This window comes from Myotis yumanensis, unplaced genomic scaffold, assembly GCF_028538775.1.
Source record: "Myotis yumanensis isolate MYYU_CA2020_CCGP unplaced genomic scaffold, mMyoYum1.0.hap1 SCAF_14, whole genome shotgun sequence".
NCBI lineage: Eukaryota > Metazoa > Chordata > Mammalia > Chiroptera > Vespertilionidae > Myotis > Myotis yumanensis.
The window spans coordinates 50,684,528-50,710,527 of NW_027223765.1; the positions used below are offsets into that span (position 1 = coordinate 50,684,528).

A 26,000-nucleotide genomic window follows, 5' to 3' on the forward strand; every position below is an offset into this window, starting at 1 on the left:
AGACAGTTTTGAATAGCACATTCAGGTTTGGTTGAGAATTTTGTCTTCATCCTTAGGAAAATTGGCAGATATTGGATGTGACTTTTAGCAAGGTCCTGCTTCTGAATTATGGAGAAAATTTGACATGGACAAGAATATGTGGTTGACAATGTAGGGGCTGTTTCAGTAAAACAAGTGAGAGATGATGGTGGCTTGTCTAGGGCACGCCAAAAAAGTGGGAAGAAGTGAACAGATCAGATCTATTTTTAAATGAAATGTCTTACCTAATCTCATATTTTTTTTTTTTTTTTTTTTTTTTTTTTTTTGCTGGCTGTTAGTAGAGTTCTTTTGACCTTTGAGGGCTCTCAGACAACATTAAATATCAACTATTGAGTGACTACATGAAAAGTAGAATTATTTATGTTAACATCAGAGACCATTGCAATCAAGTGTTGGGTTTGCCTATTAATGTCATGTAACCAATAAAATAATCATTACCCTTTTATTTAGCAGAAGCCTCATGACAACCTAAAACTTCATCCCTCTTTTATCTTCCATAACATGTAGTACCTACTCATTTGGGATTGTGGTAAAGATGCAAAGAGATAATATATATCTAAAGCTCTTAGTACAATGCCTGGTGTGTCATAATTTTTGTTAGGTACTTTTAACTACTGCTAGTATTCATAGCTATATTACTTTGGGGGTTTTGGTTGAAAATTAATTACATTCTTTTCCCTCCAAGATATTGCTGATTTCAAGAACATGGGTTGGCTTTTCTGCTCACTTCTGCCAAATATAGCAATTGGCACATATAACCCAAGGAAACCTGTATATCTGCAAACAGAAAAAAATTGCTCTTGTGCTTTTAGCAGCGATAGAGAGGGTATAAGCAAGGCCTGGGCCCTCCCCTCACCCCGGAATGCTTGCACCATGGAAGAACTGAGCAGAACACGCCCTTCCTCAGGTAAATCATGGAGCAGAGAAACTGAGAGCACAGATCCTGGGGTTAAAGTGCATGAGTAAACCCGGCTGTGCTATTCATCAGCTAAGCAGCAACGCAAGCCTCTCAGAGTGTTGGTGACTCAGTCTCCTCATCCCTAAGATGAAGACAATAATAGTACTACCTCATGGAACTGTCATGAGGATTAAATACATGAGCATGGTGGTGTCTTGCACATAGTAAGTCGTATATATTTGCCATTGTTGGTATCTGAAAAATACCCCCTTCCTTCTCTAACCTTATCTACCAGAGGTTACTCTTCTTCCCGAGGGAAGATAAAATGGGGAGTAAGTATTTCTGAAAGAGAAGTATTGCCCTATGCGTTCCCTTCCTGGGGCACGGGGTGCAACGCCCGTCCTCTATGCTGAACACTGAGCAGAGGGAATAAGGCATTACCTCCCATACATTCCACCATTCCACTCATTTGGCCTTGAATTTGTCCTGTCCCTGCAGGTCCCTGTCTCCACCTGGAAAGAAGGGGCTTTTATGACATGGCCCTGCCTCACTAACTTAGGGCCGTGTATTGTGCTTTGCATCCAATAAGCACTCAGTCAGTGCTTGATGGGTTTGAACATGAGCAGCTTCCTCTGAGTGATTTTGTTTCTAATCGTGAGTGCTGTTGTCTGACAACAAATCATAGGCCCTGAACAGGAAGTGTAGATCCCCATGTGCCTGCTCCTTCCTTCAGAACACTGTAGCCTTCTGCTTCCTGATTTTCAGGACCACCCAGAAATGTAGGACACCCAACAGCAACAAAAATGTTCTTAGCGTGGGGCAAGCACGCTTTACATTCACCCTCCTCACTTGTGCCTTTTTCCTGATCTAGGATTGCTGGGCTTCTCGGTCCAAAGCAGAAACAAAGAACTTAGAAAAAGTTTAGTATGAGATGAACACCTGGATTTATTTGCTTCCTTTAGTCTTAAGCTCATAAATTAGGTTTAACTAACTGTACAACGTAGGGGAAGGAGTAAGTAAAATATGGGATGGATGCCAGTTCGGCAGTGTATTGTGAGGCCAGGAGCATCAGTAAAGATGAGGTTGTGCAGCTCCAAAGGAAACATTCACACCATGACATTGAGTAGAGCAGACACTGAAGGTCTACAGGGATTCTAAGGTGAAGAGCACAAGCCCCCTTCATTGCACTAGTTCTCTCTGCAATTATTTGTTTGTTATTTATTAACTGCCTCCCTCAATTGCAGGGTATGTTCAATGAGACTCCCTGTTTTGTTTATCTCTATAGCCCCATGGCCTTGTGGCGTGACAGGGTTTGGCAAACTGTGGCCAGGTGCCAAATCTGACCTGCTGCCTGTTTTGTAAATAAAGTTTTATTGAAACACCACCAGACCGATTTCTTTGTTTACATGTTGTCTGTGGCTGGTTTTGCCCTACAATGGCTGGCCTGAGTAGTTGTGACAGATTTCAAAGCTTAAACCTTTTACTACATGGCTCATTATGGAAAATCTTTGCTGATCGCTGACTTAAACCACTAACCAACGCACATTAAGTGCTTAATAAACACTTATAGAATGGATGAGTGTGTGAATGAATAAATCGATACATGTGGATCAAGAGTGAAAGAAAATGCAAATAAATAAAAGCAATGTGCTAAAGAACAGTACTATGCTTGAAAACATTTCAATTCCGTATTTGTTTAAGAATGCCATTTTTTTAAAAAAGCAGAAACAAAGCTCAAACTGTGAGACCATCACCTCTGTAGATTGTTGAGAATGTAGTTCTGAGGTCTTGTGGTTCAAGGATTGCTGCAATTCTAGATTCTTGAACCGTCCACTTATGTTTTCACTTTTAGTTCAAAAGTGAAGTTCCCTCATTACTAATTACCCTCCCAATTGCGCGTTAACAGTGGGGAGAGCCGGCTGGGAAGATTACTTGAGAAGCTGTTTTACAGCAGACCGTGTAGGTTATTCAAACATGAACGGAACAGACCTGACTTGTGTAGTAATGTAAATAATATTTACCAAACTGGTCATTCATCAAAATTAAATTGATTCAAGGCCCTCTGAGGCTTGGTTATCTTAGTCTGGACATCAGACACAACATTCACCTGATAACTCACAGAGCTCCCGGGCCAGCTCCAGCCCCCTTCACTGGGCTCGTGTTATGTTGGTCTTCAGAGGAGCCTTCTTTAAAACTTAATTTGCTAACCAAGAAAAGAGCAACGAGCCTTTACATCTTTTAAAGATCAAGAAAAGAAAACAGGAGAAGATACATTTTATTTGTTTCACACAAGGATGAAAATTGGTCCCCCTCACTTCCATCTCCATGCTTCTGTGAATCTGGTTGGCTCTCCTATAACCATTTGCTCATTTGCTTAATTCCTTTAGGGGCCTTTCCAAATAGTAGCATTAGCCAAAGGAGGAGAAGCAATCTATTCACCAAAAGGTTGCATTTTTAAAAGATACTTTGCATGCTCCATTTCACAAAGAAACAGTTGTTGTAAGAGTGCTGGGACATTGATTTTTCACTTATTGGAAATACTCATCTTTAATGCACATGGCCATAGGTTCAAAAAGTAACGTTAAGCTTGTGTATGTTGGCCAGAATACTATTCAAGACTTCCTCCTAGTTCCCTGTTGCAACACAGTGTTGCCCCACTGTGTTCAGTGTTTTCCTTTGCATTTCAAAGCCCTGGGGTCAAATGTAACTGAGGTTGCATATTGGATTGGGGAGCAGGGTGGTTTTTTTTTTTTCCGAATTTCCATGAATTTATTATGTCCTTAATGAACAGTGGTGGTATTTTTCTAAAGTAAATCAACAACAGGGTGCAAATTATTTGACCCCTTTTTGCCAAAAGTCTCAGTAAAAATTCACAATTCGCCAGAAAGAGTCCTGGCCACGTGAGTGATCTCATTAAATATTGGCTACCTCATCCCTCCCAGAGCTCCCATTTCTAATTAATCATTACAATGGCTTCATTAAGTAGAATCCAATTATAATGAAGGCTCAACTTGCTTCTTTGGAAGAGAAAATCAAAATGATTCTTCAGCTCAGAGTGGTACAGCTCTTTGTAAAGGTTCACTCCGGACTGGCCCTTCTGGACAGAGAGGTGAAATGTGTTGACCTGAGCAAGACAGAGCAGCGCTGCAGAGAAACAGCACCGATGTGTCAAACAGGATGAAGAGGCCAAGTGGCCTGGAACGCCGAGGACGCGCACACTCACGCCAGCAGGAACGGAGCAGGGGTGAAGGTGTGAACCTGTTTCATAAAGGACATTTTTTTTTTTACTGCAATAACCTATCTTTCTATACAATTTTAAAAGTAGGATATTACTTAAGCCTCTTTTTGCTCCATATCTAAACCTACAGGAAGTCCAGCGGCATGTACTCTGCTTTTATTAGGTTTAGTATATCCAGATGATTTTAATAAAGTTTTAAAAGAACATTAGTTTCCTGCTAGTTCAATGAAAACCACTTGCAAGATGAATTTAAAGCAATAGATCTATTTCTTGTCAGCACACGCCCTCTTTATGCAAATACGTCACGTTTTTATAATATCCAACGAAACAACACACAAACACAATCATCAACTGCATGTGAACAGGAGAAAAATCTCATGGTTGTGACTGTTTAGGGATGAGGAGTGGAGGGCGCCATGGGTGCGAGGGGTCTGCGCAGATTCCCCTTCAGGATTGAGGCTTGTGGGACCTCCACTGCCGAGAGGTGGGAGTCTTGGCTATAGGAGTTCCTCTCTGGGAACTGTCCTAGGCTTTGCCTGTTCTTTAGGGACAGCTCACAACCCACTGACTGGTCAATATGGTATGTGGGTGGAGGACAGGGAGAGGTCTGTACAGTCCTGGTCCCTAACATCAGTGACCTTCAGGACCATCCCAGCTGGAGCGCCTGAGGCCCCCACTGGTGCTGCCCTGCAGTTCAGTACCTCCTTGGGCCAGTTCTGCTGCTAGCAGTCTCTAGGGTTTGACTCAGAGCACTGCCTGCGGATCTCCACCTGGGAGCCACCTTCCCAGGGAACCCAAGGTAAGATGGTGAAGAAAGTTTCTTCCCAATTTCTCCCACATTGATCTCATTTGTAACTTTCTATTATGAAAATATGCAAGCATACTCAAAAGCCAAGGAAATAATAGAACTCACCAACCTTATCAACATCTTGCCATTCTTGTTTCATCTAATCCTCTTTAAAAACTGCATTCTTCTGAAGTAAATCATTTCACCCATAAATACTTCAATATGTTTCTAACATGTGAAGATTTTTTTGAGCAATAACCACACTGCTATTATAACATCTAAAATTAACCATAAGTCCTTAAAATCATCTAAAACCCAGTCTGTGTCCAATATTCCTCAATTGTTTCCAAAATGTTTTTTTTTTGTTTATTTGTTTGTTTGTTCTTACCGTGCACATTGACTTGTGAATTTTTATTCCCACTTCCAGACTTACCTTCAGGTAATCATGACCCCTAGCCAAGGCCCAAACCATGGTCTTCTACCTGCTCTTCTAATCTCCAGTCTCACCTCCGTCTTGGGAGCTTTGCCACTGTGGTCAGATCGATTTTCCTAAGTTCAACTCTGTTGTTAGTATTTTCCACCACAAATAGCATTCATTGTTTCTCAAAGTATGATCTATGGAACACTAGTCTGTCAGGTGCTTTATAAGACAAAAATAATAATACAATGAATACTCTGTGAACAAACAAATCTGGGAAATGCTGTGAATTTTACCCCCTTCTTCGATATTCATAATGCACACTAGTTTATTCAAGGCGTTGAGCAGTTCTGCAGCAAAGAACCTGTCAAACATTTTTAATCCAGTATTTTCCAAGCCTATTGGCCATATCACACTGTGTTTAGCACCTGTTAATGTTCCACAGAAACTGAGCTCTATGGAACACACCCTGGTATCCGTTGGCTTCCTAGAGTGGCATTCAAGGCCCTCCATTGTCTGACTCCATCTATAATATTTTCCAAAAGTGAATTTTCTCTTTACTTTTCTTCTTTTGCTCTTTGATTTCATCTTCTTTAGCCAGTCTTTTCATTGAATCTCTTTTGGTTGAAATCCATCACATGCTTCAAACCCCGTTTGCTAGGAAACCTTACAAAATCTCTCAACCAGACTCAATCCTTTCTTCCTCTGAGTTCTCAAAGTACCTGTTAAATATACCACAGTGACAGGGACATCAGGCTCAGAATCGCTGTTTGGCAATAGGACTTTCTCATCTACAAAATAAGAATAATGTGGCATTTACCCCCAGAGAATTGTGTTGTAGGTTAAACAAGAGAATGAATGCAGATGCTATTAATCTAAGGTCTTGAAGTCAAGGATTGTGTGGAATTAAGCTTTGTAGTTTCTGATGAATCTTGTGCAGTTGTGAGTCCAGTGGGTTCTGATTCCTGTTTGCTGGATTGTTATACTGACTGCCGACAGAGGTTCTGGATCATGCATCACCTTCAGAGCATGTTGATGAGATAATGATCTATGCATTGAGAGGAGAGTGCCATGTTTTAGGCTGTGACCGTTCATTCTAGTTGTGTCCTCACATACCGTGTGGGCTTTGAAAGGCCACCTGCCATTTCTGGAGCTTAGTTACCAGATTTGTAAAATTTAAGGGATTGGGCTTATTTTTTAAACTACCAAGAACCCTTAAAAGTTAGTTTTCCCATCATGTGAGAGATTTAAAAAAAGCAAACAGCACTAATTGAAGATACTAGTATATTCAATGATCTTCCTATTTTTTCTAATTGAAGTCATATAAAAGCTTGATGATTTTATTTGCTTTTTTAGTCTTATTACAAGTAATTGGACAGTTTCCCCTAAGATTTCTATAATATTGAGCCACACTACTTAGGTACAGATTGTAGTGTCCATCCTATCTAATAAAAGAGAAACATGGTAATTAGCCGTACCTCCGCTACCCTTCCCATTGACTAATCACTGAGATATGCAAATTAACTGCCAGCCAAGATGGCGGCCGGCAGCCAGGCAGCTGATGCGAACAGGGAGGCTTGCTTGCTTCAGTGACGGAGGAAGCCAAGCTTCCCCGCCTGCCTTGCGGGCTCTGAGCTGCACGCTAAGAAACATTGTAACAAATATAGAAGCTAAACAAAACCCCAGAAACCTGCTTTCAGTTAGCCAGGCTTCAGCCAGCAAGACCGCAACATTGTATCAAATACAGAAGGTAAACAAAGGCCAGAAACCTGCTTTCAGCAGCCGAGGCCTCAGAGCTGGAGCCAAGCCTCAGAGCTAAAGCTGGCCCAGAATAAAAAAAAAAAAAGGAAAAAAGGAGTGGTTGGGAGCTTCAGTCACCCACCAGCCTGAAAATGGCCCTCAGCCCCTCACCCAGACTGGCCAGGCACCCCAGTGGGGACCCCCACCCTGAGGGGGTGTGACCAGCTGCAAACAGCCATCATACTCTCATCCAGGCTGGCCAGGCACCCACGCGGGACCCCCACCCTGATCCAGGACACCCTTCAGGGCAAACCAGCCGGCCCCCACCCGTGCACCAGGCCTCTATCCTATATAGTAAAAGGGTAATATGTCTCCCAGCACTGGAATCAGCAGAGCAACGAGGCCTCCCGGCACCGGGATCAGCGTGACAGGGGGCAGCGCCCAAACCCCCTGATCGCCCTGCAGCTCTGTGTGTGACAGGGGGCGGGGCCACAACCTCCCTATCCACTCTGCTCTGTTCGTGACAGGGGAAGGCGTCCCTACCCCCTGATCAGCCCTGTGGCTCTGTGTGTGACAGGGTGCGGCGCGCCAACCCCCTGATCGGCCCTGCTCTGTGGGTAATAGAAGGTGGCGCCCCAACCCCCTGATCTGCCCTGCTCTGTGTGTGACAGGGGGCGGTGCCCCAACTCCCCTATTGGCCCTGCCCTAAGTGTGATGGGAGGAGCTCCTCAACCCCCTGATCGCCCTGCGGTTCTGTGTATGACAGGGTATGGAGCCCCAACCCCCCTGATGGGCCCTGCTCTGTGCGTGACAGGGGGTGGCGCCGCAACCTCCCTATCGACCCTGCCTTGAGTGTGACAGGGGGCTGTGCCCCAACCCCCCAATCGGCCCTACCCTGAGCATGACTAGGGGTGGCATTGCAACCTCCCAATCCGCCCTGCTCTGTGCATGACAGGGGGCGGCGCCCCAACTCCCCAATCGGCCCTGCTCTGAGCCCGACCAGGGGCTGCACCTAAGGATTGGGCCTGCCCTCTGCCACCCAGGAGCAGGCCTAAGCCAGCAGGTCGTTATCTCCCGAGGGGTCCCAGACTGCGAGAGGGCACAGGCCGGGCTGAGGGACCCCCTCTCCCCACCAAGTGCACAAATTTTTGTGCACCGGGCCTCTAGTCCTATATAATAAAAGGCTAATATGCAAATCAACCGAATGGCTGAATGACTGGTCACTATGACATGCACTGACCACCAGGGGGCAGATGCCTAATGCAGGAGCTGCCCCCCAGTGGTCAGTGTGCTCCCATGGGAGCCTCTCCCACCTCTGCAACGGCGCTAAGGATGTCCAACTGCTGGCTCCCGTGGGGAGTGGATCTAAGCTGTCAGTTGGACATCCCCCAAGAACTCTGGGACTGCAAGAGGGCACAGGCTGGGCTGAGGGATTGGGCCTCTAGTTGATATATAAAAAGCTTAAGTTGGCAACCAATGCTCTTAATAATTTTTATGCTGTCTTTTTGCTGAAAATATTCTGTGATGTTCAGAGATAAATCAAGAGATTCAAAATTCGGTTCCTGCATGGTTTGCTCATTTTTCTATATGCATTGATGTTATTGTTGCAAAGGGATCAAACCCAGTGTAGAGAGACAGGCTTCCCGGCCTGAGTGATGTGTAGACATCATCGACAAATAAGCAGCCAGAGAGTGGGGTAGGAACAGTGAGCTGGTGGAGTGCACAGAGGGACTACTATACAGACCCAAACACAAGAGTGATCAGTGAAAGTCTGGTATTTTGGGAGTGTGTGTGTGCATGTGCACATGCGTTTGTACTGGGTAATGATGTAAAATGTATTTCTAACTATGTGTTGAGGTCAAACAAGCTTGCTCAACATGACTCCACACCTGAGGAAGCTTTCTTACAAACGCTTGCTACAAGTCACCATGGGAACCAGGTGGTAGACTTCAACAAAGCAGCACAAACCCATCCTTTCCCCTAAAACCTGGGGCTCAAGAGAGCATGTCCTATTGCTGATGCATATTACAATGTACCGACAAGTTCAAATGCAAAGAAGGCCTTCCCTCAGAAGGCCCAGAAATGGGCTGCTTCAGAAAGATACATCGGCTTAATGTATTTCACGTTTCTCAGTGGCAGTTCTGGGCCACTTCTGTGGTGTCAGATATTTGTGGTCTCCTCAACTTCCTGCGGTTCAGTCACTTTTTTGCTTCGCATCTACCATGGGAGAATAGGACCTGCCATCTGTGCTGGGAACTTCAAAGATGTGCTCTGTTTTACATTCTGCTACAATGAAGTCAATGCAAATTGTTTTTATGTTGTTTAAAATTTTTTATTTTACTTGTTGTTGGAAGGGGGGGGTGGGGGTGGGGGGGATAAGAGGAGTGAACAAGTCCCAGCCGTAGTTTAATATGGTTTGGCCTGACTTAAAAAAAAAAAGTAGTTCAACAGATGTTAGTTAGTTTGATTCATTGTTTTCTGTGGGAATCTACTTTTTACTATTTTTCAAATTCTATTTGGATCCAAATTTGTCTCAGTAGGGGAAAACGCTAACTTTCCATTTAGATATATTTTCTTTAACACTGGCAGTGTGCCATCCCCTCCTCCTCATCCCCTCCTCCTTTCTCTCTTTTTTTTCCCTTTTCTTTCCTTCTTTCTTTCTTTCTTTCTTTTTTTTTTTTTTTTTTTGAGAAAGAGCACAAACACTTCCTTGAGCTTGAGGCTGACCTGAACTTTATTCAATAGTCTTTCCAAGGTCAACTTAAAGGCATTATTTCTCAGGGAGGAGAGGCTCTCAGAGCTTGGAGGGAACCAGAAGAGACCTTGGAGTATACTTTATCCAATTTCTACTCAATTTGCACATGAGGCCGTTGAGCTTCAGATAAGTGACGTGAATTGCCCAAGCACATGAGCTCACTGGTGGCCCCGCTGGACCTAGAACTGAGCTTAGGAGGACAGACAAGGCCCTTGCCCTTTGACCTCACTGCCTCTCAAATGCTGAGCAATAGCTCCTCCCCGATGCTGGTTTACTGGAAAAATTTGGTCATTCAAATCACATAAAAATCACTGTACATTTTGTTCCTGTCAAGGAAATTTCAAAAGTAATTGATGTTGTAGAATTGGACATTTTACTTATTAGTTAATTGAGTTTATTATTATGATAGGAGTCTCCAGAGAAAATTGGTAGTTTATCAAATGTATTTATTGTGATGGATAATAACATGAAAGGAAGTTTCCTAAGAATAGTTAATGTTTCTTTCCTGATATATAGAATGTTTTTCCCTTAGAATTATGATTATTGGGAATGTTCAACTTACAATTAGAGGAATTATTCAAATTACACACTGTAAGTTGGAATCAAGGAAGGAAATTTTCTAATAATTTAGAGGACAGTTTCTCATCCCTGGCACTATAGACAACTGGACCTGACAGTTCCTTGTTATGGGGGATGGGCTAGCTAGCCTGTAATTGTAGGATGTTTAGCAGCATCCCTGGCCTTTACCCAACAGACACTAGCAACACCCCCACAGTTTTGATAACCCAGATTGTCTTCAGATTTTGCCAAATGTCCCTTAGTGGGTGAAATTGCCCCTAATTGTGAATCACTAATTTGGACAAGTCTGGATGTTTAAAATTTAAGGGAATATTTCCTTTACTAGGGGAGAGAGAGAGGGAAAGAAAGAGAGAGGGGAAAAGAGAGGAAGAGAGAGCAAAGAAGGCGGAGACAGGGGGTATTATTCTTTCTGCTTATCCTATCTAATAATAGATGAAGATGGTAATTAACCGTACCTTCGCTATGCCTCCCATTGGCTAATCAGCGCAATATGCAAATTAACTGCCAATAAAGTTGGCAGTTAATTTGCATACTTTAGGCAGGGCGGGACAGTGCGAGCTGCCATCCAGGCCCCATGTGCGGCCCTGCCCCCAGCTGGGACCCCTGTGTGCCCCACCTAAGCCCAGTGCCGCCTAAGCCCCTCCCCCAGCCGGGACCCACGAGTGCTGGCTAAGCCCCACTAAGCCCAGCCGCCAGCTGGGACCCCATGGCGATCTGAGAGCAGGAAAGTGCTGCCTGCAGGCAGCACCCAGCAGGGCCTGCCCCCGGGTCGCCGTGGCGATCCAGCGATCTGTGAGAAGGAAAGTGCAACCTGTAGGCAGCACCCAAGAGGGCCTGCTCCTGGGTCACCATGGCGATCCCATAGCAGGAAAGTGTGGAGGGCAGGCAGCCCCCCGGAGGGCCTGTTCCTGGGTCACCATGGCGATCCCAGACCAGGTGGGTCTGCCCCCAGGTGTTCGCGGTGATCGGGCGATCTGTGAGCAGGAAAGCTCGGCCTGCAGGCAGCACCCACCCTGGCCACAGCTCAAGGGAGAGAACAACACACAGTGGAGGCCAGGAGCCTGAGAGATCAACACAGAGGGACGCCTGCTCCAAGCCTCCACAGTGTGGCTGGGGGCAGGCCCCCAGCAGACACACACACACACACACACACACACACACACAGCACCTGCTCTGAGCCTCCAATGTGGCTGGGGGCAGGCCCCCAGCGGGGACACAGATACACACACACACACACACACACACACACACACGGGACGCCTGCTCCGAGCCTCTGCTGCCAGACTGTGGCCATCAGTAGGACATCCACTGAGGGCTCCTGGACTGTGAGAGGGGCAGGCTGGGCTGAGGGAACCCCACCCCCAGTGCATGAATTTCGTGCACTGGGTCTCTAGTAAATGTATAAATACTTATATTTATAAAATATGAAAACACATGTTATTTCAGTAATACAAAATTACTTCAGGTCAGTCTGAGCATGTTGTCACAGTTAACAAAGTAATAAGCCTGACATCTAAAATCAATGAAAATAAATTGAGGTCTTTGTCAAAAAATCCCTAAGAGATGTGGGAACAGATAGTACAGTATGTGACCCCTGAAATGCCTTTAACTCCCTCTTCAACCATCTTTAGTTTCTCTTAGTACTGCAGTTGCTCTTTCACAGTCTCTACTCTTCTCTCTCTAACTCAACCCCAAATCCCAGCCCTGGCTGTTTTCCATCTCCTCCTCCTACCGGCGCATTGGTGCCCACGGACTCGGTTCTTGCACATGTGCTTCTCTGGTTTTCCTAGTTTAGATCTCTGTAACCTCTTGTCATGTTGCTGCCTTGTCTCTTGCTTAGATCCACACAACAAAAGGCCTAGAGCCCAGACAAATAGTAAATCTTCCTTGGAATATTCTGAGATAAGGGGAGGGTTTAAACCCTTACACAGGTCTATTTTATCCTAGTCATATTAAAAGAATAAGGATGGGTAGCAATTCCAGTACTCACAAGCCCCACAGTTAATAAGCTGGTGGATGTCTAGGTACATGTTTGATACCTGAAGGTATAAGAAGAGAATCAAAATGAAAACATATATTTTGCATTCCCCAGTCATGGAGGAAAAAGAAAAAGACTTCACTTCTTCTTTCACATCCTTTTCCCCATTGAATGATGACATTGAGTTCAGGATGTTTCTGTTTTATATGGGACCATCATCATCATTTATTAAGTACTTGCTATGTGCCACAGAACAAGTATTTTATAAGAATGTCACAGTTAACTTTTATTACAAATAGTAAACAGATGCTATTAATATTTCAATGGACCCATGAGGAAAGTGATCCTCACAGTGGTTATGTTAGCTAGCAAGAACCACATAGCAATTCATTTTTTACCTGTAAGTAGGAGAAAATTCCCATGCTTTAGACTTCACCCTTCCTTTGCCATGTGCCTGTCTTTGAAGACCTGCTGTGGTAGGTAGGTGGGCAGGTGAGGTGTATCCTAACATCCTACTGCCATTCCACTCATGTTCCAACAAGGCCCATGGACGGTGGGAGGAGAGTTGGTGAGGTGGGCAGTAGGAAGCATTTGCCCATGATCTCTACTGTAAGAACCTACCCAGATACTCTTCCCCATGCATTTCAGCCATGCGTGCTCTGGGTTTGTTTGGAAGTGTCAGACCTGCAGCATCAATGTCATGGGAATTTATGAGAAATGTAGAGTCTTGGGCAGAACTCCAGACCTACTGAATAGTTTCCCAGGTGATTTGCATGCTGTGCCCTCAGGATATTAGGAGGTGGTCCCGATAGAAAACTTCCATGGTCCAGTGGTTCTCAAAAGAGCCCACTTCAAGTTCACTTGGAGGGCTTGAGAAAGCAGGGTGCTGGGCCTCCCCTTTGCTCTTCTGGGTTCAGTAGATCTGGGATGGGGTCCAAGAATTTGCATTTCCGACAAGTTCCAAGGTGGGCTGGGGACCACAGCTTGTGAGCCACTGCTACGGTCAACTAGATTGAGAAGTTGCTAAAAATGAAACCAAATGAAATAGTTGATTTTGTAACAGGTCTCAAAGCTGTTAATTGGTTTCTCAAATTCTTAGCCCATTTTATTCTTAAACCATTTTATTTTGGTTTTATTCTTAAACCATTTTATTTTGGGGGGGGGGTGGCAAACTATCTCTATAGATTAGTGTTCCACATAACGAACTTTGGGAACCACTGCTCTATGTACAATAAAGTCTGGAAACTGACTACAAAAAAAAGCTGACTGTGGTAAAATGACCTCTTCAGTTGGGTGAGGGGTAGTTTCAGATTTGGTGTAATGTCAGCACAGCTGTTGTGTCTTGTAGCAAATGAATAGCACATTTCTCCATGGGATTTGTACAGCTTGAAAGTAAATTATAAATTATTGAGATTCACATAACATAGACAAGGGATTGAAAAGGGACAAAAATATACCTGCAACGACATTGAATTGCTGTTTCATCCCCCCTGTTGAAATCCAAGCCAAGAATAAAACATTGATTAAATAGCGAGCATTGACATTTTACTCCTGTGGTGCTGGAGACCAGCCAAGACAAAGAGCCGGCTAAACTCGAAAGACAAAGAGTCCTTTTGTGAGGTAGTAAGTTCATCTGGGAGAAATATTAAGTGAAGCCTCAAAGGAGAGAGTTCTCCTATGTCTTTACCTACAACACTCATTGAGAGGCAATAGGTAAAATCTCATCGAAAATATATGGGGGTTGGAGGATGAAGGAATTGGAACACACATAAAACCCCACTTTCCCTCCAGTGAGAGAAATTTATATTAGGAAATGAAACTCACAATGAGATATGAGTAAAAAGGTACATTCTTCTGAGCAAACAAAACATAAAATGCCAATTTTATCATATTCTCTATGGATAGGAAATATAGCAGTGAGCAAAACAGACATTTCGTTTCCTCTCAAGGATCATACACTGTCATGCAAGCTTAAAAATAATAAAACAATAAATCAAATATGTGTTATTTTTGAAGATAAACCAGGAGAGGATATGGAGAATAACAGGGTTTGGGAGATCTGCCTCAGAAAGTGTGCTCCGGGAAAACTTCTCTGATGATTTATTTGAGCTAAGAAAGAAAAGAATAGAAGAAGTGACCCATATAAATGTTTGGGTAAAAAACATTCTGAAAATCCAGGATAGTGCATGAAAAGGACTGTAATTGGGAAAGAAATGGGGGTATTTATGGAACTAAAAGGAGACCACAGCAACTGAACACTTGGTTTGTAAACATTACTACACCACGTCGTATGTGTGAGTATGAGAGTGTGTGCCTTTGCAAGTGTTAGGCTGTGGTGGGGCTGATAGCATTCAACACCGAGTTAGACCTTGGCCTCCTGATTTTGGCCATTTCACTTCCCATGATTCATTTACTCGGCCCCAAGTGCTACAAGCTGGTTTCTGCCATGCTATACGGAACAGCCAGGTCATTCGACCAGTCCCAGTTCTATATGTAGTCACGTGTCGTGTTAGTGACTGTTGCTCTTGCTAAAATGTTGTCACACTCCCCTCCTGTTTTTAAGAGCTATTCCTTGACATTCAGGCTAAGTTCAATTTTGGGCAAACAACTTGGACAATTTAAAGTTGCCCAACAACTTTAATCTTTAAGGAGGTTGATCCCATATCTTCACAGTAGTGCTACAGTGAGAGATGAAAGAGGCTTTGAACCAATATTGGACCTGTTGCATATTGTTGTAAGAGTTTCAGATAAATAGATGTACTAGTTAGATCCTAAATATAAAAAAAAATGATTGTTTGATGCCGAAACTGGTTTGGCTCAGTGGATAGAGCGTCAGCCTGCGGACTGAAAGGTCCCAGGTTCGATTCCGGTTAAGGGCATGTACCTTGGTTGCGGGCACATTCCCAGTGGGAGGTGTGCAGGAGGCAGCTGATAAATGTTTCTCTCTCATCGATGTTTCTAACTCTCTATCTCTCTCCCTTTCTCTCTGTAAAAAATCAATAAAATATATTTTTAAAAAAATGATTGCTTGAGGTATTTAATAAGGTACAAATAAAGATTTCTTAACCTCAGACTTACAAGAATGAGTGTGCAAAGGATAGAAATATGTCTAGAAGTGATTGCAGAAGAATATTTTAGAAGTGAATGAGCAGAAGATTGTTTTAAATTATTTAATAGAACTAGAAGAAAAATAGAAGGAATTCAGAAGGATCCCACAGCTGTGGGGTTAATTATCACATTGTTTTACTCAAGTCTCACAGGTATTTATTTATTCCTACAAGACAAAGGGCTGGCAAGTGAGTTCAAGGACAGAAAGGCAGCTCAGATTTGTAGGAAAGACTTGTCTTTCCTCCTGTGGTTTCCAATACGGTGAACTGAGCGTTTGCCTTCTAAGAAGTTCAAATCCTTGAAATAGAAACTCTCCCACTGAGCACAGGCCCCGTGATTGCTCCATCAGTCCCAAGTCCCAAATATTCCATTTGCTGTGCGCTTTTAAGTGGCATCACGTTCATCAAGGCTGGCTGAACTCATTCGAAGGAGAGGCAAAAATCTGCTTTTCTTTTCTGCAAATGGCCTGATTGTGTAATCAGAACCTAGCCCAATCTGGCTTGTGTTGTTAGAGGAATTATCTCCTTATTAAAAACAAATCTTAATAGGCCTAATTTGAAGGCTGCTTTTGTCTGTAACTTGATCAAGAGGGTAATGACTGTGAACTATGTTAAACAGAGGGAGAGTCAAAGAAAGTCAGACATTAAACAGTGCCTATTACAGTCACATTACAGTTCTTTGATATGCAAATGAAGCAGAGAAGGCAAAAAATAAAAATATAAGTGGGCTTGCTTCTATTTCATTTCTAGATTCTTTCCGTAGGGCATGTCAAAAAACCTGTCTAAAAAATTATTCTCTTTGAGAGACATAAAATTATTCTTTTTAGGGCCTTAGATAATAATGGACATTAGATAATAATGTCTACAATTATTACGATAGGGTGGTTATAAGGATTAAATGAATTAATATGTGAAACATTTAAAATAGTGTCTGGATTTCTAACCCATGAAGCACAGAGTTAAAGACAGCTGTAGGCTTAGCTATTAGTATTAGTCTTGTTATGATTATTGGCATTTTTTTCTATTCTATATCAATAAGAATACCATTCACAGACTCGCAGAATTTTGGAACTGGAAAAACTTTATGATATCTTTCCAGAACTGTATCCATAAATATCCACTGTTATTTAAGATATTAGTAATATGAAAATGGATTTCTATTCAATGACTTTTGGAAAATGCTAGGTTACATAAAATCAAAACCATCTCACCATAGGGCCTTCCGAGCCTTTAATAGGCCAGAAATGTGAGTCTCAGAGAGGATGATGGCCTACGCGGTCTTTCCTAAATTTCCTTGACCCCAAACCTATTTTCCCATAATATGTCTCATAAGCCTTGAGGAAAATTAGTTCTTAAAGGAAATCATGGATGACAACTCAGTGATGCCCAAAGAGGAGCAGAACTTCTCCTATGCCCTCGGCTGGTTCGGGCAGGCAGGACGGGAGCGGGTCTGCTGGCGCCTCCCTGGGATGCTGTGCAGAGAGCTCAGTGAGTCTGCCTTGAGTTCTACAGGGAAAGGCTGGGAGTGCAATGAGCAGGATGGCCTGCTGGTTAGAAACATGGGCCCGGTTTAATGCCCACTCCCCACTGTCTGATCTCATGCAGCTCTTTCACTTTCCTGGGCATCATTTTTTTTCTCCTCTGAAAATGGGGACAATGACTTCGCCTGCCTCGTGGGGCGGTGAGAATTTAAATGACATCATGCATGTAAAGCATATACATTAATGACGAACAATTTATCATGGTTCTTGGCACATAGCAGGTGCTCAAAATATGTTGCCAAAATCTGTTTGATAGATAGCGTTTTTTAAAAGGAGACAGGTTCCATAGTGGGGAAGGGAGATCTGATGACATTGGTTGTTTGCTGTCAACTTCTTTTTAGGAGTTTGCTGGCAGAAGCTCCTCTACCAGGCTCTGCTGTGAGCAATGCTAGGAAGCGTTTTTACCAGGGAATCAGCCCTGAAATAGATCTCCCTCTCCCCCTGTCCATCCCCTGGCCAATAGGAAAGGACTGGTAGCCACTCCCTGCTGGGATGGGGGTGGGGCGGGGGAGGGTCCAGCCTTGGCTTGGAGTCTTTGGATTCTACTGCAGGAATTTCCCAGCCTGGAAGCATCCAAAGGCCCCCCTACCTGCTTGGTCAGGCCTGAGTGCCATAGTGCAGCTTGGGCAGGCCTGTCTGTGACGTCCTGTGGCCCGTCCACAAGGAGGTAAGTACAGACATTGGGAGCTAGCGTTTGGAACCATCCATGGCGGTTTGCAGAGTAACTTTATGTCTCTGCATATGCTGAATCCAAATGATTTTTTCCATGGGACTTGGATTTGAATACATTTTCATTATTTCATTTTTCTAGTAATTTATGTGTATGGTATTTTACAAAAGCATCAGTGCAGGACACATTGAATATTGAAACAAAACAAAATACAATCAAACTTGTCCTTTACCTCAGATAGCTTGAGAATTAGTCTAAAACAGGGTTAGCCCTTGGGAACTTGTTAGAAATGCAATTCGTGGTCCAATCCTAGACCCACTGTATGAGAAATTCTGGGGAAGGGCCCAGCGATCTTTATTTTAACAAGCCCTTTAAGTGACTCATATGCACACCAGAATTTCAGAAGCATTGAGCATACTAGTATCTCCAGGATAACTGTAAATTCTTCCAAACTTAATAGAGCAGGAATAGGAATCATATCCCAAAATCTGGTGTGCAACAATAACATCACATGATTTCTCCAAAATAAAACTCAGTGTTACTCTGAACTACCATTCATTCAGGTTGGAAGTCATTTCCATGTCAGTTAGGATTAGGTTCAGTTATGGGCAACGGAGGCCTCAAAATAACGGGCCCAATAAGCAGACTTTTGTGAAAACAAAGCCAGGCAGCCAGGGCTCTCCTGAGGGGAATTCCACTTTCTGACCTCAATCCAAATCCTCTGAAGCAAGAGGACACAAAGGTCGGCCTACTTTTTTTTAAAAATTGATTTTAGAGAGAAAGGAAGGGAGAGGGGGAGAGAGAGAGAGAAAGAAAACATTAATGTGAGAGAGAAACATTTATCGGTTACCTCCCACACTCACCCCGACCAGGGATTGAACCAGAAACCTAGGCATATGCCCTGACTGGGAATTGAACTGGCGACATTTCAGTGTATGGGATGATGCTCAACCAACTGAGCCGTACCAGCCAGGGTTTTCCTACATTTTTTAATAGAGTAGGTAAAACTCGGCGAAGCTCCAAAACAAGACTGCAGTGTACAATCCTGCAGAATCAGCAATGGTATCCCATCATCCTTTGTGATAATCCTGGAGCCAGCAGATACCCGGAAGGTTCAAAGGCCCACTCTGAGCTTCTGGGACTTTTGTATACATCACATCGTATCCCCCCCGCCCCCAGACCCTCACCCCCACCCCCTTTTAACCATTGTCTGCTGAGGTCTTTAAAACTCCCTCCTTAGGTTTTAGAGCCCAAATTACGTCCTTCTCATTCTCAGTGGTCTTGTCCAGGATTCTCTCATTTGTCATAGATTTTTATTTTCTTTGTGTATTTCTTTGTAACTGGAAACCTCAAGCACAAAAGGTGGGTGGAAGCACATTTTACAAATTCATTCTCATGCCTCTGGCATTGAAGTCAAGTTCTAATTGAAAAATTGGTCTCTTGGGGGCACTAATTAGATCTTGAGACTGATGCTTTGTACAAAATTTAATTTCTTTCAAGTTTGCCATATTTCTATAGGTTCCTGTTTTCATTGTTTCCAGTTTACTGCTGAAAGATTCCATACTTCCATTGGTCTAGAGGGCCTAGACTCTAGGCTACTAGCCACAATGCTTATTTAGTGACATTTAAAAAAATGTAAGTGAAAACATTGGCAATTTTTGAATGAATTTTCTTACATTTCCCAATGTTTACTACTGGGTCTAATGAATACATTTTTAGTGTATTAGAGTATCAAATACATAATTGTAATTTATTCATTTGGTTGTAAAATTCTCAAAAAGATAGATTCAGATACCAGGTTTGACTAACGCCTGTCTGTGCTTCCCAGTGTAATCTGTCCCATTATATGAATCTTCACCTTTTTTTTCGGGGTCAAAAATCCCCCCAAAATATGAGCTCCTTAACTTAGACATATTTAAAACTGTTTTTTTCTCCTATCCTTGTTTACATCTCTAACAAAAATTTCCAGAAAAGGAAAAAAATGGGAATCTAAAATATTATACAACTTTAATTTTATAGGAATAACTTCTTATACAATTTGAATATCAACCTAATTATTTCCTTTTACTTCCATTTTTCCTCATTTTTCTTGCTTATCTTTAAAGAATAAAATTGCTTCTACTTCTACTTAAAGACATCCACTTTTTGAATATTTTGGTTCATTTTCTTCTAATCTCAAAGAAAGATGTTTTAGAAACATTGCCTTTATTTTTATTTTTTATTTTTTAAAAATATATTTTATTGATTTTTTTACAGAGAGGAAGGGAGAGGGATAGAGAGTTAGAAACATCGATGAGAGAGAAACATCGATCAGCTGCCTCCTGCACACTCCCCACTGGAGATGTGCCCGCAACCAAAGTATATGCCCTTGACCGGAATCGAACCTGGGACCCTTGAGTCCGCAGGCCGTTGCTCTATCCACTGAGCCAAACCGGTTAGGGCATGCCTTTATTTTTTTATATCTACTTATATCTACTTATATTCATATCATTTTTTTTTATTGATAAAGCAATACAACTTGTTTTCACAAATGCAAACCAAATGAAATGTGTAAGGAAAAAGGTTGGCCGTGTTATGTTGTCAAATCTTTGGACCTGTTTGCCCAAAGACAGGCACATTTACTTGCATTTAGTAACTATTCGTTGGCTGTAGGTGAAACTTTTCTGCCAAATTCCTGGGAGGGCAGGTAGCCCTCCAGGGCCCCCGGCCAATCTGGATGAACCCTTTAAGAATTTCAAGATAAGATTTACAATGTGCATTGTTTTACAACATCTTCCCCTACTAAGTTGCTTCTAAACCTCTTCCTCTGGCTTTGATAGAGCAAATTGCAACAGGGCAACTTAATGAATTCTGACATTAACGTTTACATATTTTCATGTTTTCTATTTAGCAAGATGCACTGGACAATTAAAAAAAAAACTCCTGACCTGTGAAGTCAAGGAAACAAAAGGCCTATGTGGTTTTTCACGGGAGAAGCCGAAAAACTGTCTGAATCAAACATACTAGTCAGTTACATTCCCACACATTGAGGATTAGGTGAACCTTGTGTGTAGAAGTGAAATCAAGAGGATGTAAACGCGGCACCTCTCGGTTTTTTAAAACGTTTCGGTTTGCCTTGTCTTTCATCTCGTACCCACCAGGCAGAGCCACAGTGGAGTAAAATGGAATTTCCTTCAGTGGTCACTCAATCCAGAATCTATAGCTCCTCTCCTGAGTAGAAAAAGATAGATTTGGAAGAGATGGGGGATTGTGAACGTGATTAGACCCTGACAGCCACTCTGCTTGTTTTAGAAATTGAGGAGAGAGAAGGTTTGGGGGGACAAGAGGGAGGGTATGAGCAGCTCTATCACTAAGTTTAGCCCCAGAAGGATGAAAACATGGCACACTGGATTGCATGCCTCCCTGACCTTGAGAGATGTTGTTAATCCATCAGCTCACATTTCCCTCTGAGCTTAGATATGGCCTCGGAATCTTTTTGGTATAGCCCTCGGGGCAGCTGCTACCAATCTATCTGGTTGGCTTATGAGATTGATTTACTGAGAGCATTATTTATTAATTTATTCAACATCTATTGGACATCTGAACTGGTCCAGGAATGTTAAAGGCATTCAGGACAAGACATGAAACTTACATTCTAATGAAATGAAACCTTTTTATTGTTTTCTGGGGGGGGGGGGGGGGAGGGGTGTGTCTGCATATTTGCTTGGCATTCAGTAGGTGCTCAATAAACTACTTTTGTCACATTGCATTGAATTGGCCTGTGAAGAGCATTCTGGCATCAGCTGAGCCAGCTGAGAAGTGGAGTGTGGCTGCGGTTCTCCCTGGAATAATGAGAACATTTGTTTCACCTCCGTTCACTTTATTCTCAAGGTCCATTAAAAACAAACTCACCATAAGATTAGCGCTCAACTGGATATGTTTCAAGGGGCAGAGGTAGATAGCCACGAGAAGAATCGTACATAGAAACTCATGTCATCCCTTAAGTCTGACCTCTGAATAGCTTTTAGATCTGCTGATTGGATTCTTGCTAGAACACTACATCACAGTCCATCCTCAAAGGCAGTAAGTGACGCTGCAGCACCGAGGGCAAATGATTGACATTGTGCTCTTGCGAGCATCTTGTGTGCAGCTGCGAACAGCTGTGTTAGTGCCAGTTAAGCTGTGATCGCATCACTGGGGAGAGAGATAAAGGGCAATTTATTCACAAAGCGCCATTCAGAGTGCCTCAAAGGTGTGTTTAAGGACTGGTTTTCTGCTATCTCCCTTCTGTCTAAAATGTATACTAAATTGAGGTGATTGGGAAATATAATTTTGCCAGAATTACAGGTCTGCTCTGCCCAAGAATGATGTTTTAGGAGTACATGCTGTGGCATTCATAAACAGAGATGAAACCCCTACATGCAAAGAGGATTAGCTTCTACTCTCCCGGGTGATCCTTAGTCCACTCATTCATTCCCTCATGAATAAGCCTCAGTTTTCCCCCCTCTGGTAGCAAAAGTATAAAATGTGCCAAAGAGAGGGCCTCTTTCAGAGAACAGCTTTATTTATCACCCTCATTTGCAATCTCACTCCTCTCAAAGAAGCCACCAGCTGCTCATCCTTTGACTACAAAGAGTTCCTTCCGTGAACAGGATGGGGTCAAATACTAACTGCCAGGGAAGGGGACAGAGGAGGGGAGAAAGGGCACCCCGCAAAAGGAGGTGGGAATGGCAGCTGGACGTGTGCTTTAAACAGACTTCAGTTTGCTGCTTGAAGGGCACGTTGTGTGTATGAGATGCCCTCTTGAGAAGTGGAGTTGGAAGGAACAGCAGTACTGGTATAACTGAGACTGGGCAGAAATCCCAGGTCAGTGTCCCGAGGCTGGCGGAGCACACGGGCCACCTTCTGGGTATCGCCCTGTATACTCCTTAAAGCTGCGGGTCCCTGGTCTCGCTGACAGCTGCAGAGTCGCTGGGAGGGGCCTGAGATGAGCCTGGAGTGCACAGTTAGATCTGGGAATGACTGGTGGATCCCAAGCTCAACAAACAAACAAAAATAAAACTGACAAGATATTTAGGAGGGAAAACAGCAGATAGAACCAAAAAAATGAGAAAGCAGGTCTATTTTTCTTGAGCCAAACCGATAAGTAATATTTGGTAATCAATAAATTTAAAGACTTAGGACAGTGGTTCTCGACCTTCCTAATGCCACGACCCTTTCATACAGTTCCTCATGTTGTGGTGATCCCCAACCATAAAATTATTTTCGTTGCTACTTCATAACTGTAATTTTGCTACTGTTATGAATCGTAATGTAAATATCTGATATGCAGGATATATTTTCATTGTTACAAATTGAACATAATTAAAGCATAGTGATTAATCACAAAAACAATATGTAATTATATATGTGTTTTCCGATGGTCTTAGGCGACCCCTGTGAAAGGGTCGTTCCACCCCCAAAGGGGCCGCGACCCACAGGTTGAGAACCAATGACTTAGGATGTATACAGTGTTTATCCAAATGCTCCCTATTTCTTCAATCATTTTGTCTTTAAATTGTAAGGAACTTTATGGGTGAGCGAGGACCTGAGGCCCTCCCCTGGCAGGTGGCTGAGCCAGATGTGGGGCTCAGGTGGTCTGGCTCCAGAGCCGGTGCTCTAGGCCTTGACCAGATCCTGTCCCTTCTGTGCAAGGCAGGCCCTTCCCTCAAGGAGCCCACAGACATTCTCACCGGAAGGGAAACAACATAGCAGCTTAGGCTTCTCTCAGGCGCTGTTACCAGAGAGTGAATGAATACAAGGTGGCGGGAGTGATAAGTATCTACTCAATTATTGAAAATAACTCTTAAGGATTATTAATTAATTGGGACTGGCATAAATAATTATCCCAATTGTTTTTAATCACTGACATGAATGCTAATTGTGATGCTCCATAACCTATTGCTGGGGAGTAAATGACCACAAAGCTTAGTGGCTTGAAACTGAGGACAAGCCCTCTATTGTGATCCTGTCATCTATGAGTCAGGAATTCAGACAGGGCACAGGTAGGGTGGCCCCAGGCTGCTTGCCGATGTCTGGGGCCTCAGCTGCAGGTGATCTGAACTTCTGGGGCAATGAACACCTGGGGCGGGAAGGTCTACTTGGAAGAGAGTGGTCCGCTAGCTTGGTGGGAATGACAGGAATTTAAATAAGACGGTGGCAGAGCCCCTCCCAAGGCCTCCTCACACGTCAGCCTCAGGTAAGTGGGACCTCTTCCCAGGTGGGTCAGGGTTGCGGTGAACAGACTGAGGCGGATGTACTTTTGAGCCAGCTTTGGCAGTGTCCTCTCCACTGTGTTCTGAGGGTTGAAGCAGCCACAGCACATGCAGATTCACGAGGAGGGGACATAACCCACCTGTGAGGAGTGTCAACGTATTTGGAGCCACGTTTTTTAAAATCACCATGTGAGGTTAATGTCTACTGAGTGCTTTTTAGGTGCCAGGCACTGTGCTAAACGCTTTACCAAGGATGTCTCTTTTAAAGTTCATCAGAACAGTATGGAACATGTGCTCTTAGGACCCCAGATTACAAATGGGGGATCACAGGCTCAGGGAGGATGCCTAGCTTGTCCAAGGTCACCAGTAAGTGTCACATTGGGAACTGAACCCCATAAGCCTAAATTGCATCACCTTGGTGTTCTTTGTAACTCAGCCTGACTCCGCCCCAATGTGCACACACTGTAAGCTCATTCTAAGTGTTTGTGAAAGGGAAGAAGTTCTCAGCAACTGTACACTCGGGGGCCTCCACAAGGGACAACCACAGCAGCAGTGTGGTTGGCAACTAATACAGTCTCTCTTGCCCTTGTCCGAGGGAAAGCCTCAGGGACCAATGGGCGCTTGGATCTCGGCCTGGCCTTGACATTTCTCATGTAATTGCTAGTATAATCCTCTCCTTGGTGACCCCATCTCCAGTGGTCTCATGCCTGGATCCTGAATTCAAGGAAAAAGGGGACAAATATTTTTTCTCAAAAATGCTTCTGAATCAGTATTCTCCCAGATCCAGGAAGAATATCACAAATTGGGAGCACTCATTCCCAGGAATACAGTCAAATATCTTTTGACTACTTTTTCCTACATTTATTATAACTTACACTGATCAGAAAAGTAGTCAATGATATTTAAACTCAGTTTTGTTTTCATGTAGCCACTCATCCAACAAATATATATTAAACACCTACTATGTGCCAGTGCTGCATTATGAAGATACCATGGTGAACAAGACAAAGGTGGTCCCCTCCCTCCCAGAGCTTGTTGTCTGGTGAGGGAGACACAGAGAAACTAAGTAGCTAATTCTGTAAAGATGTAATTGCTAATTCTTAAAAGTATTTTTGAAAAAAAGAAAAAGGTAGTAAGGTAAAAGCAAGAAATCATTGTGAGGTAGGAAATCTAGTTTATATGTATGCTGCATGGGGTAGGCCTCTCTAGAAATGTGATATATAAGTTAAAACCCAAGGAAAGAGAGGAAAAGAAAGGCCGTGATCTTACTTATTTTTATTCTGACTATTCTTGGTTTTGAACTTCATTTCCTTTGAGTTCAGACCCTGTTCCAGAGGGAATGAAGCTAATGACATCGAAGGTTGATGCAAGAAGAACCTAACTGTTCCTGGCTCCAATATCCAGTTTGTGCACACAGATCTTTACAAGTGAGTGCCAGCCCTGAGGCTTCTGTGCCAGCAGCACAGAAATCTGAATCCAGGCCCAGCTGTCAGTCTCAGGTGTCCAGCCATTAGCATACTCACCAAGCCCCCTGGGTCTTTATGCTAACAGAGCACGCTGGGCCATTCTGCCTGTCTTCCAGGGGCCCCTTCAAACAGCAGAAGGGGGTAGGCCTTCACGCTAGAAGCCATGGAAGGATGTGCTTCCAAAAAGTTCACAGAAATTTTACTCTTTAAGATCAAACCATATTTATCAACATTGCGGTATTGATATTGAAGGAAACCTGGTCTTGGTGGTGGGTGGGAGGGGGAGGGAATTCTGCTATAATTACCCCTTAATTTAGCTGTTTAAGTTTAGATATTCATTGATCTGACGAAAGGAGTCTCTTATATTTGATCAAGAAGGAACTCAGAGATATTCATGTTAGAGCATTTTAATAGTTTGTAAACTAGCTGTTTAGATCCTTCTTTGGAAATTGCTTCATTCATATGTGTATATCTATAATAATAAAAGCGTAATATGCTAATTAGACCAGATGTCCTTCCAGACTACCTTCCAGATGACCTTCCAGACGAAG

General features: G+C 43.2%; 1 protein-coding gene across 9 annotated transcripts in view; it reads left to right on the forward strand.

The window, feature by feature from the left end:
- Positions 1-26,000, forward strand: part of LOC138992274 (uncharacterized) — a 288,887-nt gene that overhangs the window by 167,213 nt on the left and 95,674 nt on the right. Inside the window, exon 7 of one of the 9 annotated variants that reach the window (XM_070390941.1) lies at positions 25,306-25,680. The exons of the other annotated variants lie outside the window; for them this stretch is intronic. Within the exon in view, the coding sequence (XP_070247042.1) occupies positions 25,306-25,348 (43 nt within the window). The 3' untranslated portion in view covers positions 25,349-25,680. Of the gene's footprint in view, positions 1-25,305; positions 25,681-26,000 lie in introns of those variants that run through there. 9 annotated transcript variants of the gene reach the window in all.